This window comes from Ciona robusta, chromosome 9, assembly GCF_009617815.1.
Source record: "Ciona robusta chromosome 9, ASM961781v2".
NCBI lineage: Eukaryota > Metazoa > Chordata > Ascidiacea > Phlebobranchia > Cionidae > Ciona > Ciona robusta.
The window spans coordinates 175,601-193,686 of record NC_143243.1 but is presented as its reverse complement, the minus strand read 5'-3'; the positions used below and the strand labels follow the sequence as shown (position 1 = coordinate 193,686).

Sequence of the window (18,086 nt, the reverse complement as noted above, 5' to 3'; positions counted from 1 at the left end):
TATATTTTTCATGATTTTTTAGTTTTACTCTGTTTTAGCTATCTGTGATGTCACTGTTTATAATGATGATGTCATTATTTATGACATCATCAATGTTCCAGTTAAGAGGGGGCTGATTCGTGGATTAATAGTTTGAACATCTGGTCTTGGAGGAAGTTGATTGTTTCCTGAAGAGATGAAATCGTCATGCATTGTGCGGCGGTCGGTTTAATGTGTTAGAGTCGGCATGATGTTTAGTTTTGTTGTTACAAGTTTGTGTCAAAAGGAATAGTTTGTAACTCCTGCTAATATGCAAAATGTAATTTTAGACAAAATTTTAATGTAGTGTTTACACTTCTGTAATACAGATATAGTGAAAGTAACTTTTTGTATAATTAGCTTTTTAATGCAAAAGTAGCCGAGTATTTAACAAATAAGGAAGATTGAGAAAAGCACTTTTGAAAGATTATTAAAAAGGATATTATGTTGCTATCAGGCATAATGTAAAAATTTATATTAAAAACATTAGTTTGTGTTTAAAATTTGCTTTTGTTTAATTTTCCACAGAAAATGTTTCGGAATTTATTTTGTTTGTTGCTTCTCCATTTTGTCCGCGGGCAAACAGAGGAGTTTCTGTCGCTCGTTCGTTCGGACCCCTCGTTCTCCATCAAGTTCCCTCAGTTGCTCCCCCCGGTGGAGACCTATGATGACCTTCGACCAGTGGGTCACGACCTTCAACTAGGGTTACAACGGCCACCTACTGGCCAAGTGGCCGAGTATTTTGAAATACCGACCCCGAGAGAATTATGGGAGAAGCACGTCCGGTTGTACAGGTGGGGGGTTGGTTTATATTTTATGATTTTGGTGCGAGTTGTAGAAATGAATGCGAGCTGTTTCATTGTATGGCTGATAATTTAGACAATCCATTGGGGACCACTGGGTTGGAGTAATTGTTGTCAAGTGTCTTATACACATACGCCCCAAATATGCGTTTAACCTCAACCCCCACAGACCAGCGGTTCTACGAGGAGCTTTGAACGGATCACCAGCTTTAAACAAATGGAGCGACGATTATTTATCCAAAAATTACGGCGATCAAGAGGTTCTCGTGGAGAAAAAATATGAGGATCGGTAAGTTGTGATGTCATAATATATCATGATGATGTCATAAAATATCATGATGATGTCATAATATATCATGATGATGTCATATTACATCATGCTGACTTTTTAATCAGCAATATTGTACCCCAGGAGAACGGAGCCGAAACGAATGAGAATCGATGCATTCTTGCGAAACTATACGGAACACCAGTGGTATACTGTTTCTATGATGCCGGAGGATATGAGGAAAGATATTAAGGTTTGTGATGTCATAACTTAGTATGATGATGTCATAACTTAGTATTATGATGTCATAACTTAGTATGATGATGTCATAACTTATATAACTTGATTGGCTAAATTTCTTTTTATGCGTTACATATTTTTTAGCCATTGTTTACAACTTATTATTATGACATCATATGTAACCATGGTTACCCTAGGTACCAAAACCGCTCATGTGTAGCACCTTCCGATATAATCTACAAGAGCTTAATTTATGGATTGGAACAAAAGGAACAAGGTATTCACATAACGTATATATTAGTACATGTATTATACACACATATATATTATGTCTATACAAACATAATATAAAACAACCGCTAACTGGTTTTTACATTCCATTCAAAAACTTCATTTGTTTAAACTGAATGATAAAGTATAAAGACAACTATGACATCACAAGTAACAGTTATGACATCACACCAGGTCAATGTTACATCACGATGCCGACAATATCTTCCATTGTTTGGTCACAGGTAGGAAAGATTGGATTCTAATCAACGCAGATCAACGAGCGAAGATTGATATGGTTTTGCAACGAAGCAACGCTGTAAGTTGTTGTTATCCATATCTAAATATATATATGTGTGTTTATGGTTTGCAGAGTATGGGCACAATTTTTACCAACGTATATTTTACCAACTGATTAAGATAAAACTTTGCTATTGTGATCAGAAAGATGAATAAAACAATATTTAATTTGAACGATATTTTTCTCTTTTATTTTTGCCAACCCACCATTATCCCCACTAATCCCACAACCCCCCATCCACCCACTAACCCCCCATCCACCCACTAATGGTTCCACCAATCCACCCCAGGGTTCCGGCTTCTCTCATCTAAACGTGGACAATGTTGATTTATTCGAACATCCCGAACTATCACAAGTACCATGGGAGTACGCAACTTTATACGCTGGTGATTGTCTTTACCTCCCGTCCCAATATACTCACCAGGTGGTTTAAAGTAAATGTGTTTATCAATTGTTGCTGCCGTGTGTTTCGTATCTCCCAAACATGCTTAACATCAATCACAGCCCCACATTTTTGGTTAAGATGCCTCCTATTAACTTCTGTGCCGTAGAATCTTCCACAAATATATTGGAAACTTTTAATACTGGGGATGTAAGCCTGTTACTGCAACACAAAGCCATCGTGTGTAAAATGTAGTTTGGGCAAGACACTAAACAGCAATCTCTCCAACCTAGTGGTCAGTAATAGGTTGTCTAAATTGTCAACAATACATGAGTTTCATCTCTTTAAACCCCCAATGCTGGCATGTCTCAATGTACGTCTGTAGAACCTCACCCATATAGAATAGAATGTGCGTATACAATGTTGGACCTCACCTATACATAATAACTAATCCCACATAACCACACCAACCCCACTAGGTCCGCTCGTACAATCGATCAATCTCGTCCACTTTCCTGTCTTTCCCCCGAGACACCTTCGATGATTCGGATTGTTCGGATGTTGACCTGGATAGTTACCTCAGTCTTGATGATGTTTATGTTTACTGGGTGTACGAGAAGGTTGGTGTTTATCCTGGAATTCTTAAATTATCACAAAGTATTCAAAAGTCATGTCTGCTTATACACACTGCATGAGAGTGGCAACCCCAACCCAACCCCCATGTTACCCCAGGGCCAGGAGACGGTGGACATGGGGTACGGAAACCCCGAAGATACAATCACCGTGTTCCGAAACCTGTACGAACTACTAAAGGTGGATAAGTTGGCTTTGAATGGATTCTTCTACGCTGGCTTTGTGGCAAGCGGCCAGGGGGTGATGGAAAAAGTTGATGACGTCAAGTAAGTGTTGGATTAGTAAAAATACATTAAGAATATTTTGTATATTCTGTGAGATAATGGGACGGATCTGACCTATATCATAGGTAGGGTTGTTACTGGCTCATTGTTGTTGTTATGCTGGTGTAAGTATGGAATGCAATGTCTCATATGCCGGATGGTTTACGTACCATGATGAATGTTCAAATAGATCTTCTAGTAAAAACATTAACTTTATTGCACAAACATGTCGTGATGGTGTCTCATTGGGTGGCAGATGAAACACCGGTGTCGACTAATTGAAGCAATTTCTATTATTGTTCCATCTTAAGATATCTAATCCTCGTTTATACTTAGAGCATTTTTCGAAAAATCGGACACCAATAATGATTCGTTCTTGGATAAGACGGAGTTTTATAAAATTCCGATGAATTCCTGGAAAGCTTATTGCAGACTAATGGATAATCCCCACGGACCAACAAAGTTAGTTAACGTTTGTGTTTAATTATCAATGTTGTTGTTTTATCTAAAAATGAGGATGGTGCAGTTTCGGTTAATCAACTTTAACCATCCTCAGTGTTAGATGAGACAAGAGTGAGTGTTACAAGTACCAAGCTGGTCTTTATACAACACTCACTCTTGTCCCATCTAACACTAAGGATGGTTAAAGTTGATTAACTCCACAAAACCATATAATAACACCACAACTGTGTTTGTTAGATCAGAATTAAACATAAACGCTGAGAAGACGAACGCATCAGCCGCCTTCAACCCTCGTAACAATGATTATTGGTTCGATTCCCGAGCTGCCGATGCTTGCTTAAGGTTCATGGTGGAACAACATGGAAATAACGGGAAAGTTCTTCCTTTCCACGTGTAAGTTTTGGTTATGTAAAGCTGGGAAGTAGTTGTTCAATTATTTGTCTAATCGTGGCGGGGCAATGATAGACGTTATAACACGGGTGTTCTGTTTCATACACTTCGTGCTCGCTTACAAGTTACCACGTATGTAACTTTGTGGATGACTGTTTTTTAAATATTAAGATAATTAGCACCAATTCAAACCGACCACTCACGTTCCAGATTCAAAAGTAACATGGAAACAATATACGAGGGGGTGGATGAAGCGTTTTCATTCGTCGATACAAACATGGATGGTTTGCTTCATTTAAGTGAGATCGTGGGATTATCACAACGAGCTTTAAGAAGATTTTATTAGTAAGTTGAAATAATGGGTTAATGAGTATTAACCCTTGCTACTATTGAGTGTCTATAAACTGCCTCAGTGGGTAGATGGTAGTATCCTGGGTGTTGGGGTAATAAACCCAAACCTTATGGAAGTTAGTTATTTCTAAATATATTCTCAGCACTGCTTATCGGTATATCGGTTCTGGGGATTTCCCTGCTGCTGCGATTTGCAAACACGGAGGGAATGAGGAAGAAAAAACGATGGAAGAAACACACATGGCTGTTGAAGTTTTGATCAGGTGATGTCATAATGGTGGTGACTATGATGTCATAATGGTGGTGACTGTGATGTCATAATGGTGGTGACTGTGATGTCATAATGGTGGTGACTGTGATGTCATAATGGTGGTGACTGTAATGTCATAATGGTGGTGACTGTGATGTCATAATGGTGGTGACCGTGTTGTCATAATGGTGGTGACCGTGATGTCATAATGGTGGTGACTGTGATGTCATAATGGTGGTGACTGTGATGTCATAATGGTGGTGACTGTGATGTCATAATGGTGGTGACTGTGATGTCATAATGGTGGTGACTGTGATGTCATAATGGTGGTGACCGTGTTGTCATAATGGTGGTGACCGTGATGTCATAATGGTGGTGACTGTGATGTCATAATGGTGGTGACTGTGATGTCATAATGGTGGTGACTGTGATGTCATAATGGTGGTGACTGTGATGTCATAATGGTGGTGACTGTGATGTCATAATGGTGGTGACTATGATGTCATAATGGTGGTGACTATGATGTCATAATGGTGGTGACTGTGATGTCATAATGGTGGTGACCGTGTTGTCATAATGGTGGTGACTGTGATGTCATAATGGTGGTGACCGTGTTGTTATAATGGTGGTGACTGTGATGTCATAATGGTGGTGACTGTGATGTCATAATGGTGGTGACTGTGATGTCATAATGGTGGTGACTGTGATGTCATAATGGTGGTAACATATATGGTTTGATATTGATAAGGGAGGAAATGTTTTATATTGATTAGCGAAGGATAATTTAAAGCTAATTTATTAGTTTAACCGTTACATCACCCCTTAAATATAAAATAAATGAAGCCCAAAACGACTAAGAGTTTTGATTCTAATTAATCAAATAAACGTTAATTGCAGTTTGTTAGAAGATTTCCCGGAAACCGGGGAAATTACTTTACAAGATTTCAAGCAAAGAATGTTGGAAACAAACCAGTTTGATAAAAAATTTAATTTTAACTTTGTGTTCGGTGTTTTGGACACGTAAGTTTGGTTTGTTATTTCTATTCTACATGGGGTAAGCGTCTGAACTCTGAGGTGACATTGTTATCAGAAACTATGTAAAATATACTCTTATGATGTATGTTGTTATAATTTTATATGACATCAACTTTGCTGTTGTTACATCATCATCATTTTATGACATCATCATCACCATTATTACATCACAGAGAGAATGACAGACTCCTAAGTCGGGAAAATCTTGAACATATAATTTACGGAACTGAAAACATTTATGCCAAGAAGGTTTGTTTTGTAATAATTGGGTTGTTGATGTTTCTGTTGCGTCATACTTGGTGTATAGAAATTCAACTATTGGTTTATCATTGTACATCCCCCACAGTAACTAATTCCCTCTTCGCTGTTTGATTTTAAATTACCTTCACTATTGAATTCAAAAAGTTAAATAATAATTTAACATTATAGTTTTTAATTATTATAATTATCTCCCAGTTCATGGTCCCCCCCAATGAAATGGCAGTGGTTCCCCGTGAACGTCAAAACCCCGTCTCTGTCCAGTCGACGTACATACGCCTCGTTGAGGGGGTGAGTGAGATCAACAAGTTTGTGAAGATGGTTTCCGACAAAAGGAAGAAGATGAAACGTGAAAACGCAAAGGAGGAGTTGTAACTTTGGGCTGAGGTTGAATGTTGTGGCGATGAAATAAACGTTTTTACTGTAAGAGCTATTTCTAATATTATATGTGTTGTTGTTTTATGCAAAGTTTTCCAATAAAAAGAGATCATGAGATTATAAATCGTGGTTCGTTGTTTCTTTTATTTCGTTTTAAGGAATTGTGATACGAATATTATTTTGGGAAATCATAAAACTGCGGGAATTTATTGTTTAATTAAAATTGTTTTTCCGTCACCGTTCTACTGCAATTATAAGGTTCAATGTATTTTTCGTTCTTTTTGATTTACAAAATTATTTGAGAAACAAGAAACAATCACAATAAAAATAATTACAAAACAAATTTGCAAAAAATACCAAAAGATTTTACAAAAATGTTTAAAAAAGAAAGAAAAAATGTAGCAAATTTATTATAACCAGGAGTTGTGATAAATAAAATGACTCATCAAATTTGGACTTTCGTTATGACACAGTTTATTAAGCCTGTTCAACTTCAGCTGGGTGTCATAAAAAAAATGTAAAATTATTTATGATAACATAGAAATAGTATATTATTATAAATATATATTATTTTTATGATCTCATAGAAATAATATAAGAATATATTTATAGTTACATTTTGCATTGAGGTTGATGTTGCATGAATAAGGTGCATTATAAGGTGGGGAGATTTACATTGTCAACAACATTTATACAATACTGTGAATGCAGGTATATGTTGTTCACACTGGTAGTGAAGTGGTGTTGTAACTGATGGAATAAATATATACATTGTTTCAACTGTGAAAGAAATGTTGATCATGATGTCATAGAAATAGTATAAGTTCATTTATGATGTCATAATCATAGCATATCCTCGTTAGCCAACATAACAGATTCGTCGCTCGACCGAAACTTGGCTTCGCGTAACGGCCATGACACTTTCATATATCTGGTATAGAAATAATATAATGTTTTATCTGGTATAGAAATAATATAATGTTTTATCTGGTATAGAAATAATATAATGTTTTATCTGGTATAGAAATAATATAATGTTTCATCGACAGGAAACGTATCTTTAAATATTATAGAGAAATTGAATTAAAACAACAAAGAGAATGGAATTAAAAAGAAAACAACAATTCTTAAAACATGCTGGGCAAACGTCAAAATCAAACAAAGCTTAGTGATGTCATAGTTACCTTCTGACAAGCAACAATGCCACTATTATGACAACAACAATCACAAGAACAATCAAGACAATGAAACCATCTTGGAGTTTCTCAGGTCCGGGGATTCCCCTTGCTTGGTTAGCGGAATCTATGAGGTGATATAGAAATCTTATATATATATAAATGTTATTTCTATTTTAGGTTTTATGTAAAATTGCTTTATTTCGATTTTCGTTTTAATTTAATCAAAATAAAAGGAATAAGCAGCAAAACTACAGTCGTTAAAACTCGCTACGGGTAAAAACTACTTAAAAAAAGGTTTCAAATAAAGGGGGGGCTGCTAAAACATTCGATTAACTCAGTAAGTTGTAGTTAATTTAAATAAGTTAAGAAGAATTACAGATTGGAAGAAAAGTGTCAACTTATAGAATTTGTTTGTTTTTAGCATTAAAATAAATACCTCTTGTTGCAAAAGCCGAAATTTTATAATACCAACATTTTGTAATATGAAAATTAACAACAAAATTACCTTGGGGAAATATTAAAAAAAAAACAGTTTTCGTTAAAATAAATTACCTTGTGTAGGTTGGTTTGTAAGTCGTATGGTAGTGGGGGTTGGCCCGCCATTATTTGTACCAGCAATGGGTGGGGGGGTCGTTTGGGAAGTTGTTGCAATATTTGTTGTTTGTGCGTTTGTAGGTGTTGTTGTGGTTGTTGTGGTTGTTGTTTGTAATCGTGGTGTGGGTTCGGTTGTGGTTGTTGGTGGTGGTGGGATGAATGGTGGGCATTCGGCGGCTCCGGTTGCCACCCATCGTCCAGTGAAAGCACATCGTATCTGCAGTGTTGACCAATATAAAGTTACAGTGTTGACCAATATAAAGTTACAGTGTTGACCAATATAAAGTTACAGTGTTGACCAATATACAGTTACAGTGTTGACCAATATAAAGTTACAGTGTTGACCAATATAAAGTTACAGTGTTCACCAATATAAAGTTACAGTGTTGACCAATATAAAGTTACAGTGTTGACCAATATAAAGTCACAGTGTTGACCAATATAAAGTTACAGTGTTGACCAATATAAAGTTACAGTGTTGACCAATATAAAGTTACAGTGTTGACCAATATAAAGTTACAGTGTTGACCAATATAAAGTGACAGTGTTGACCAATGTAAAGTTACAGTGTTGACCAATATAAAGTTACAGTGTTGACCAATATAAAGTTACAGTGTTGACCAATATAAAGTGACAGTGTTGACCAATATAAAGTGACAGTGTTGACCAATATAAAGTTACAGTGTTGACCAATATAAAGTTACAGTGTTGACCAATATAAAGTTACAGTGTTGACCGATATAAAGTTACAGTGTTGACCAATATAAAGTTACAGTGTTGACCAATATAAAGTTACAGTGTTGACCAATATAAAGTTACAGTGTTGACCAATATAAAGTTACAGTGTTGACCAATATAAAGTTACAGTGTTGACCAATATACAGTTACAGTGTTGACCAATATACAGTTACAGTGTTGACCGATATAAAGTCACAGTGTTGACCAATATAAAGTTACAGTGTTGACCAATATAAAGTTACAGTGTTGACCAATATAAAGTTACAGTGTTGACCAATATAAAGTTACAGTGTTGACCAATATAAAGTTACAGTGTTGACCAATATAAAGTTACAGTGTTGACCAATATTACCTGGAATGTAGTGTGATTACTCCCAGCACACGTAACATTGATCACGGACCCATATTGCGAACCACACGAGGGAGGCGAAGGGCTGCCATGGGTAGGGATGTGGGGAGGACGATAACATCGTTGCTCTTGTAATATAAAAGTTGCAATTGTTAAACACAGGTGTTTGAACATGGTTGATGGGAATTAAATATATTTGCTGGGGACTATATATTGTTTGTAGGATGTTTGAGTTAAAACCATGATTTTACTTGAGGTGAATTAAAGCTTTATTGAGTTAAACACGTTATAGTATCAACAATACAACATAGGAACTGCGAAGATAAACTAATTTACCTAGAACAGTGACGTAGAATTGACAGTAAGCAGTGTTGCCGGATAAATCTTGTGCTTTGTAGCTGAACCTGTGGAATCCCAGTGTGAGTCTGTACGGTGGAGGGTGTGTTTGCTGTGGAGTAAACATGGGATGAGGAACACTTGTGTTTGGTGCGTTGGCCGTGGGAGGTGAAATGTTTTGGTAAAAAATCATAATTTTTATTTATCTTTTCGAAATCGATAGCAAGATCAAATCAATAAAACAAAAAAAGGAAACGAAGTTAGGAGTAAAACCACAGTCGATAAAACAGGGTATGGAAAAAACGTGTTGCGTCAGTTTAGCAGCTTGACTATTACATCATCACAGTAACTCACCCCAGCCCTAACGACCACTGACCCCGAATCATCGTTAGCTTGCGGGGTTGATATGTTGAACGAACCCGTGTTCGAACATTCATCCAAATATACAAGGAAATATTCACTTGGGCATGAGGAGCCAAAATCGGGGGGCGTGATGTCACCTAGTGTTATGTCAGGGTTGGATGTTGGTTGGGTTGATGTTATTTATCCTCGCATGACGGGGCAACCACAGTCGTTATAACACGGGTGTTCTGTTTCATACACCTTATGCCCGCTTACAAGTTACCACGTATGTAATTTATTTACCCTCGCATGGCGGGGCAACGACAGTCGTTATAACACGGGTGTTCTGTTTCATACACCTCGTGCCCGCTAACTAGTTACCACGTATGTAACTTATTTATCCTTGCATGGCGGTGCAACGACAGTCGTTATAACACGGGTGTTCTGTTTCATACACCTCGTGCCCGCTTACGAGTTACCACGTATGTAACTTATTTATCCTGGCATGGCGGGGCAACAACAGTCGTTATAACACGGGTGTTCTGTTTCATACACCTCGTGCCCGCTTACAAGTTACCACGTATGTAACTTATTTACCCTCGCATGGCGGGACAACGACAGTCGTTATAACACGGGTGTTCTGTTTCATACACCTCGTGCTCGCTTACAAGTTACCACGTATATAACTTATTTATCCTCGCATGACGGGGCAACCACAGTCGTTATAACACGGGTGTTTTGTTTCATACACCTCGTGCCCGCTTACGAGTTACCACATATGTAACTTATTTATCCTTGCATGGCGGGGCAACAACAGTCGTTAACTTATAACACGGGTGTTCTGTTTCATACACCTCGTGCCCGCTTACAAGTTACCACGTATGTAACTTTGTGGGTGATTATTTTGTGTATGGTTGACAATTTGCACAAACCGTTCACCCACAATGGTAACATCGCTGAGCCTTGAACCGGTAACCCTTAGACTGGAGGATTCTAACCATTTGTTTGATTGTTTGTTACAAACCTATGTTACCTGTAGCATTGTGACGCATCACACATGTATTGTTGGCGGGTATGATGTCATAATGATCTGCACAAACACAATGGGGACGGGAAGTCCCCGGGAGACAAATGTGGGGACAGCCCCCATTATTGACAGAACAATCGGTCGGATCTGTTGAAACAATGGCATTGTTACAATCATAGTAGGCTGGATATTCATCACCGGCGTACACCATTCGAACCTGTGTTCAAACTTTTGTTGATGAACAACATCAACGCGGTAACTTTGTAAAACAAAGATTTCCCAAAAACATTGAGATTGTCGTGCGTTACGTTGTTTATGACATCACTAATGAGGATTGTTTTCAAAGAAGGTTCGTTAAGTCTCGCAATAAACATGTGTTGGCTGTAACACGAGACGTCTATGATACTGTTCTGTGGAGAAAGATAAATGTAACTTGTTTATCCATGCATGGAAATTGCAACAGTTGCAGCATCGAGCCTTGAACCCGCGTCCTTTGCCAAACCATTATGACATAACCATTGTTAGTTTGTTATAAACAACATCCATTATTAACTCACAACTGAATTAGGAAGTTTGTATTGTCCTTGGTTTCCATTGTTAAGATTCTTCCATCCTATTGTGACGTGACTCGTCCAAAACAATGTGTTGTCTGGAATTGTGATGTCATTGTTAGTATTTATGATAAAACAAGTCAAGTAAAAGTCGGGTTTTCCCCACCAGGGTATTCCCCATATTTGGTGCGCGCGTTTTCGGACAGAAACATTATGATACGAGTGGGGTAAGACGGCGTAAGTTTTTATTATTACTTCTATTGTTCCGTTTGGTAGCAGACAAAGAATATTTATAGAATTTTATAAACGTATTCTCACAACTTTAAAGTAGCATTGTTGATTGTTTAAAACACGTTCAGGGACTGTAGGTTTATGTTATAACGGTATCCCATCTTACCCCGCAGAACTGCGCGTAATATTGCGCGACACTCCAGAGTAATTATAGTAAACCCACAACCCACAACCCCCAACCCCCACATCCCCCACACCCCCACAACCCCCACACCCCCACAACCAACACAACCCCCACAACCCCCACAACCCCCCAACCCTCACCTGGCTCACTGATAGCCAACGAATGCGGGGAGTTAATATTATCCACCAACACTTCTCTACCGCCTCCAGCGAGATCCATATGTTCAATCCTCCCCACCCTAACCCCCCTCCTGTGTTGACCTTTATCTGACCAATATATCTTCCTGGAGGTAATTTAATCATTACTGTAACTTATTTTGACGGGGCAACGACAGTGATTATAACACGGGTGTTCTGTTCCATACACCTCGTGCCCGCTTACAGCCACGCATGTAACTTTGTAGTTGATTGTTTTCCACTGTGCCATTAGACGATTAAATATTGAAATCCTACCTTCTTGATAAGCTCATTGTCATCTTGTGTACGTCATGAATATCATTCACGGCCAATGTGTGTTTTCGCGCGTTTTTCTCCAATGACGTCACAACTATCGCGTCAAGTGTTTCGTCGACGTAATAAAGCGTCTTTGATACGTCATCAATCTCAATAGAATACGCTGTAGAATAAGCATTATGACGTAAATGTGGGTTCAATATGACGTACAATTCCATAATTTGGATCTAAATACTTGAATGATGTCCTTAGCAGCCACGCGTATGTTAGACGCAAGTAGTTTTACTCATAGCGTGTTTTAACGACTGTCGTTTTGTTGCTAATTCTCTTCGTTGTTTTAATTATTTTGATCTTCGTATATCATATTCGAAGATATAGTAGTGTGGGGGAAGATGGGACACTTTTTGACTGTATTTACTCGTCCCATTAAGTAATAAACAAAAAAAAACATTCAAAGAAATATAAAACCGTATCCTTACGACTCCAATGGACCGGTGTTAAATGTTTAAAACACGATCAGGATATTTTATTATTTTGTGCTAAAGGTGTCCCATCTTCCCCCACCTTACTGTATATCATATTCGAAGATACAAACGCCCCACATTACTTTTAGCTTTCACGACCCTTTCCTTGCCGCTTCCATCCATATTCATTCGAAATATTGAGTTGGTTTGAATATCTGCCCAATATAACTTTCGTGTGTATCTGTCGAACCCCACTGCTGTAGGGGTACCTGGGGTTGGGGCAGGAATCTCCCTAAACCGGGCTCCGTCGTCGATTGGCGCCTGTTGTGCATACGTCACAATGAACTTTATATACGTCACAATGAACTTTATACGTCACAATGAACTTTATGTACGTCACAATGAACTTTATACGTCACAATGAACTTTATATACGTCACAATGAACTTTATACGTCACAATGAATTTTATGTATACGTCACAATGGACTTTATACGTCATAATGACTCACTTGATATATTTTACGCTGTGATCCATCAAGCGTGATAATAAAATTGTCGTCTATGACGTCATAACCACACTCCGTGTTGCTCAACGCGACTCTTCCATTGTCGCATAAACAATGGTATATATTGTTGTTTATCGGAATGCAGATATCGGAGCATGGGTTTCCTCGGCACGGTTCTGCATTACAATACGGGGTGACGTCATGATGATGTCATGAGTAACGTCATCATAAGTAACAACACTTATGTGATGAAAAAAGAGCTGCAGAACTTTTTTATCCCATCTAACGTCACCACAATTGACGTCATAATAATACACGTCATAAGTGGTGTCGTCACATGTGACGTCATCATACTTACTGTGAACATTATCAGGTTGGTTGTAAACCGAAGATAGAACCAACCCACGTGGTGACGTTAGCCCACCGAACCTTCGTGACGTCACCGCTAATGACGTCTTGTTGAAGATACGTAACGAACGATGGATGCGATCGTGTAATATCAGTATATCCTGGTAGGTAGGGGTGGTTATTGATTGATTGAATAACGATTATCGTGTACGAGAGAACATGAACCGCCGCCAACAGTAACGAACATTTTTGCCTTTTCAAAATTGTAGCGAGGATCATTTTATATAAAAACGAATTAGCAGCAAAACGATAGTCGTAAAAAGCACGCTATGGGCACAAAGTGTGGGAGGCATCGGTAGTTGGTGACCATGGAACCCGAACTCACCCGGTACGAAACGACGCTCCCGTATAAACCATTGTGTGTTGTCAACACAGTAGTGACGTCTTGATAATAATTAAGGTTGAAGTACCGAACCAAAGTTGTTCCCAATTCAAAGTTGGAGGGATGGTGCCGCTCAATAAAATATAACCTGAGATTTATTGTTTCTATGAATGAATGTAACTTATTTATCCTCGCATGGCGGGGCAACGACAGTCGTTATAACACGGTGTTCTGTTTCATACACCCCGTGCTCGCTTACAAGTTACCACGTATGTAACTTGTTTATCCTCGCATGGCGGGGCAACGACAGTTGTTATATAACATGGGTGTTTTGTTTCATACACCTCGTGCTCGCTTACAAGTTACCACGTATGTAACTTATTTATCCTCGCATGGCGATGTAACGACAGTTGTTATATAACACGGGTGTTCTGTTCCATACACCCCGTGCCCGGTTATAAGTTACCACGTATGTAACTTTGTGGGTGATTGTTTATGTATGGCTGAGAATTTAAACAACCCATTAGTGATTGGTTGGAGTAATTCCAAAACCTTTGAGAAAAACATATAAGACTCTATACCTGTTCTCCACAAAGTCGATTGTGACGTCATGAATGGATGAATTGTTGAAATGGTGTAGTTCGCTGGGGGATTCCCCGAGTAGGTTAGATTTATAAATCTTGACGAAACCGCCTCCTTGGAAAGTCCAGTACAAATGCCTGGGTTGGGGTTAAGATTAAACATTGTGCTGTTACTTCTTAATCTAGTTTGGCTCATCTGGTATAAAAACGTTAATTTTAATTTCCAAAATCTGCCATTTAGCAAGACTTCACCAGGGTTTGACAGCATACCAGCACTAAGCTTGCGATAGATTATATGCAGCATAGAAGCGCCGTGGTCGCCATTTTGTGTCCAAAATAACACAGCTGGTATGGAAATATTGTTTTGTGATAAAAACCAACCGCCCAAACTTAAAAACAGAGTGGATTATTTTCTATATTAAAAAGTCATAATTTGGTCTTAAAGAGTTAAGTATAAACATTTCTCAGTATTTCTGTGACTCTGTTTCGCAGAATCGTGAGTTTAATTCCCGGATATTTCAACAATGAGTTTCCTATGACGTGACAATCGTCCATGCACGGTTTATTATGACGCGGATTGAAACCAATTGTGACGAATAAAACTAACAACGCTATTTAAGAGTCGTTGGGATAGGTTTTATAATTTTGTAAATATTCTTTGTTTACTACCAAATAAAAGGATAATAGAAAATGTAAACATATTCTACCGCAATCTACTGTATACCACCTCATGCATTTGCACACACACCCCACACCCCCCCACACCCCCACACGCCCCCACACGCCCCACACGCCCCCACACCCCCACACCCCCCACACGCCTACCTGCGTATCGGGTCCACTACAATCTTCCCCGAAACGCCCACTAACGCCGTATGAAGGTTTCGAACATGGGTAAACCCCTCATTCGCTACCACCAGCACCCCCAAGTGAGTATTGATGACGTAGGTGTTCCCTGTCAACCAATCAACGGCCACCCCGTCAGCTGACCAGGAAATGCCTTCCATGTGTCTCGAACTTGTTCCGTTCTGTTGATGAATGTAACTTATTTATCCACGCAATGCAACGACAGTCGTTATAACACAGATGTTCTGTTTCTTTGTGCCCGATTACGAGTTACCACGTATGTAACTTTGTGCATCAGCACCCCTTTAGACCAGAGGTGGATTCAAGGCGGAATATTCAATACATGTCATTGTGTGCGTATGTTTCCTTGGGCAAGATACCTTACCACAAGTATTCAAACCCAGTGGTCGCTCATGGTTTGTCTAAGCTCACGTCATCCATGCGGCCACGATAGTATAGTGACGTATTTTATGAATGGTTATTATTCATTCATATTTGTTATTGTTTTTCATCTGGATCGTGGTTTGTCGGATTTGTGGGTGTGTCGTGTCGCACGCTTGTGATTGGCCCAATATCCTTGTGCGTCATAATACGAATTCCCTTGAATTGTTCAAATATGACGCAGCAATGAAAATGCCATGTCACGCGAATGTGACACACCCCTTTACTACGCCTGTCATGTCATAGAGTAAATAAATTACGTCATTTCATGCATGACCTAAGCGATCACGCACACGACGCATGATTATCTCACGTGCGTAATTTAAATTTAATTTTGAAAATTATTCGTTTTTGCTGAATTGAAATTTGAAAAGTTAATTTGCAAAATTGCGAGTCATGTCAAAATATAAAATAATAAGAAGCACTCACAAAGTTTTATCTTCAATACATGGTGACTACACAAACTTCTTATAATTAAGTAACCAATAAAAATTCACCATTACTCGCAAACGGGCATTGCTTATAACCTGATAAACAACTTACTGTGACGTCATAAACCCCAATGTTGTTCGACAAAAGATCAAGGTAATAGTAAAGACCCCTTCTATGGTTTGTAGCTATCGACCAATATTGCGTTCCGATGCCTCCGCGGTGTATGACGTTGCTCCTCACTTCCGTGACGTCACTGAAGAAGGTGGAATCGAGACTCGCATTGTTGATGACGCTCTGTGGGTATTATGACGTCATAAAATTAGAATAATAGGGATTAAGTGCTCCGTCTTATTCTATTGTTTGATGTTTTAAAACGTTTGTTGCGTTTACCTCGGTTAAAAGGGGCGTGAAGGGGGTGTACCTGCCCGCTGTCCAAACCAACCAATCACCATCGACGTTCTGGTTTATATTTTATTAACTTTTGTTTGTTTATTTTATTTTTTTGTAACTTACCGGTGTTGGCACTGCTGGTGAGAAACCTGAGGATAAATCAATTGAATCAGCGGCAAAACCCAAAGTCGTTAAAACACGCTTAGGGTAAAAACTACTTGAGTAAAAATGTCAAATAAATGCGTGGCTGCTAAACCCAACATACAATAAACTCACAGTGAGTTGTAGTTGATGTTGAATAGTCGTCACGAATGATAATCACAAATTGTTTGTTAAAAATATTAGAATCGATTCAATATGACGTCACAATTACCTGTATTTTGACTTGTTGCCAGGGCAACCAGGGAAACGGCGATCCAGATCCTAACAATGGTCATTGCAAATAATTCTATAATAAAATAATTATTATGACGTCACAAACAAAGATAGCGAGAATGTTTATTTTTCGCGCGAAGTCATAATTGGCTCGTGACCAAAGACACGATGTTGGTTTATTTATTCATAAAGATCATTGTGACGTCACAGTCGTGTATTCAAATTTAGTTATCGTGATTATTAGAAACAATAAAGATATTTATTGCCCCTTGTTCGACGATAAAGGTCATTATTGCGTCATGATTGCCTTTGTAACAAAGTTCATGTGATGTAAAAAAGAACGATCGTGACGTATTAATGCTAAATTTAACACGGAAGTGTCATTTACGCGACGATGCGGAACAATGCAAAATATTTTAAAACAATTGATATTTAATTTATCAATTGAACTAAACCTAAATATTTACGTAATAATAAAACACGTTGTTCGCTTCTTTGTTACGTTCAACTACGTCACAAACCAACTTGTCCGAGTATCTTTTATAATGCAAACGAATATTTTGATTTTGTTTGAAACTTTAATTAAATAAACTTGACAATCTAATTCACTTCAGATACCGAAAGTTGTTTTGCTGCTAATTCCTTCTTTTCGTTGTTTAATTTAATTTCGCTATCGTATTAAAAAAAACAAAAAACAAATTATGTTATGTTCCGATTGGAACATCATTAATATTATAGGAAATAATTTAAAAATATATAAAATAAACGCCCCTTTTACCGCTACGTGAAATATGTTGTTTTTATATTTTCTAATACGATAGCGAAGATCAAATTAATTATTTTAACAACAAAGAAAATGGAATTAAATACAAAATGATAATCGGTAAAACAGGTTATGGGTAAAAACTGCTTGAGGTAAACCAGTGAATAGGAAAGGCTGCTAAACTTGAGTCTCAAGTAAATAAAATCTCAATTCCAATATTCTGCTCCACACAAACTATACCACCCAACCAACGAACCTTGTGCTCACAACAA

At 38.1% G+C, this 18,086-nt stretch overlaps 2 protein-coding genes across 4 annotated transcripts; one reads left to right on the top strand and one right to left on the bottom strand.

Annotated features, from left to right (window-relative positions):
• The first annotated feature begins 112 nt into the window (after positions 1-112).
• Positions 113-6,426, top strand: LOC149730502 (uncharacterized). 2 transcript variants are annotated; one of them, XM_089883878.1, is made up of 16 exons: positions 113-193; positions 547-812; positions 991-1,110; positions 1,234-1,342; positions 1,527-1,606; positions 1,795-1,918; positions 2,190-2,324; positions 2,762-2,902; positions 3,015-3,181; positions 3,515-3,640; positions 3,878-4,033; positions 4,241-4,375; positions 4,525-4,644; positions 5,529-5,651; positions 5,840-5,915; positions 6,123-6,426. In XM_089883878.1, exons 1-16 carry the CDS (start codon positions 176-178, stop codon positions 6,297-6,299), a joined length of 2,073 nt encoding a protein of 690 aa, XP_089740004.1. In that variant the 5' UTR covers positions 113-175; the 3' UTR covers positions 6,300-6,426. The 2 variants fall into 2 exon arrangements, with proteins under 2 accessions (XP_089740004.1, XP_089740005.1); XM_089883879.1 differs by having other exon boundaries at positions 172-201.
• LOC149730501 (low-density lipoprotein receptor-related protein 1-like) lies at positions 6,427-18,079 on the bottom strand. 2 transcript variants are annotated; one of them, XM_089883869.1, is made up of 22 exons: positions 17,519-18,079; positions 17,050-17,124; positions 16,800-16,825; positions 16,677-16,745; positions 16,398-16,580; positions 15,393-15,595; positions 14,568-14,705; positions 13,990-14,134; positions 13,615-13,765; positions 13,260-13,432; positions 12,892-13,069; positions 12,285-12,447; positions 11,973-12,115; positions 11,424-11,515; positions 11,084-11,276; positions 10,873-11,013; positions 9,852-9,997; positions 9,498-9,609; positions 9,165-9,289; positions 8,033-8,291; positions 7,487-7,604; positions 6,427-7,233 (listed from the first exon to the last, which is right to left on the bottom strand). In XM_089883869.1, exons 2-22 carry the CDS (start codon positions 17,111-17,113, stop codon positions 7,146-7,148), a joined length of 2,910 nt encoding a protein of 969 aa, XP_089739995.1. In that variant the 5' UTR covers positions 17,114-17,124; positions 17,519-18,079; the 3' UTR covers positions 6,427-7,145. The 2 variants fall into 2 exon arrangements, with proteins under 2 accessions (XP_089739995.1, XP_089739996.1); XM_089883870.1 differs by lacking the exons at positions 16,677-16,745; positions 16,800-16,825 and having other exon boundaries at positions 17,050-18,078.
• Between the last annotated feature and the right edge of the window lie 7 nt (positions 18,080-18,086).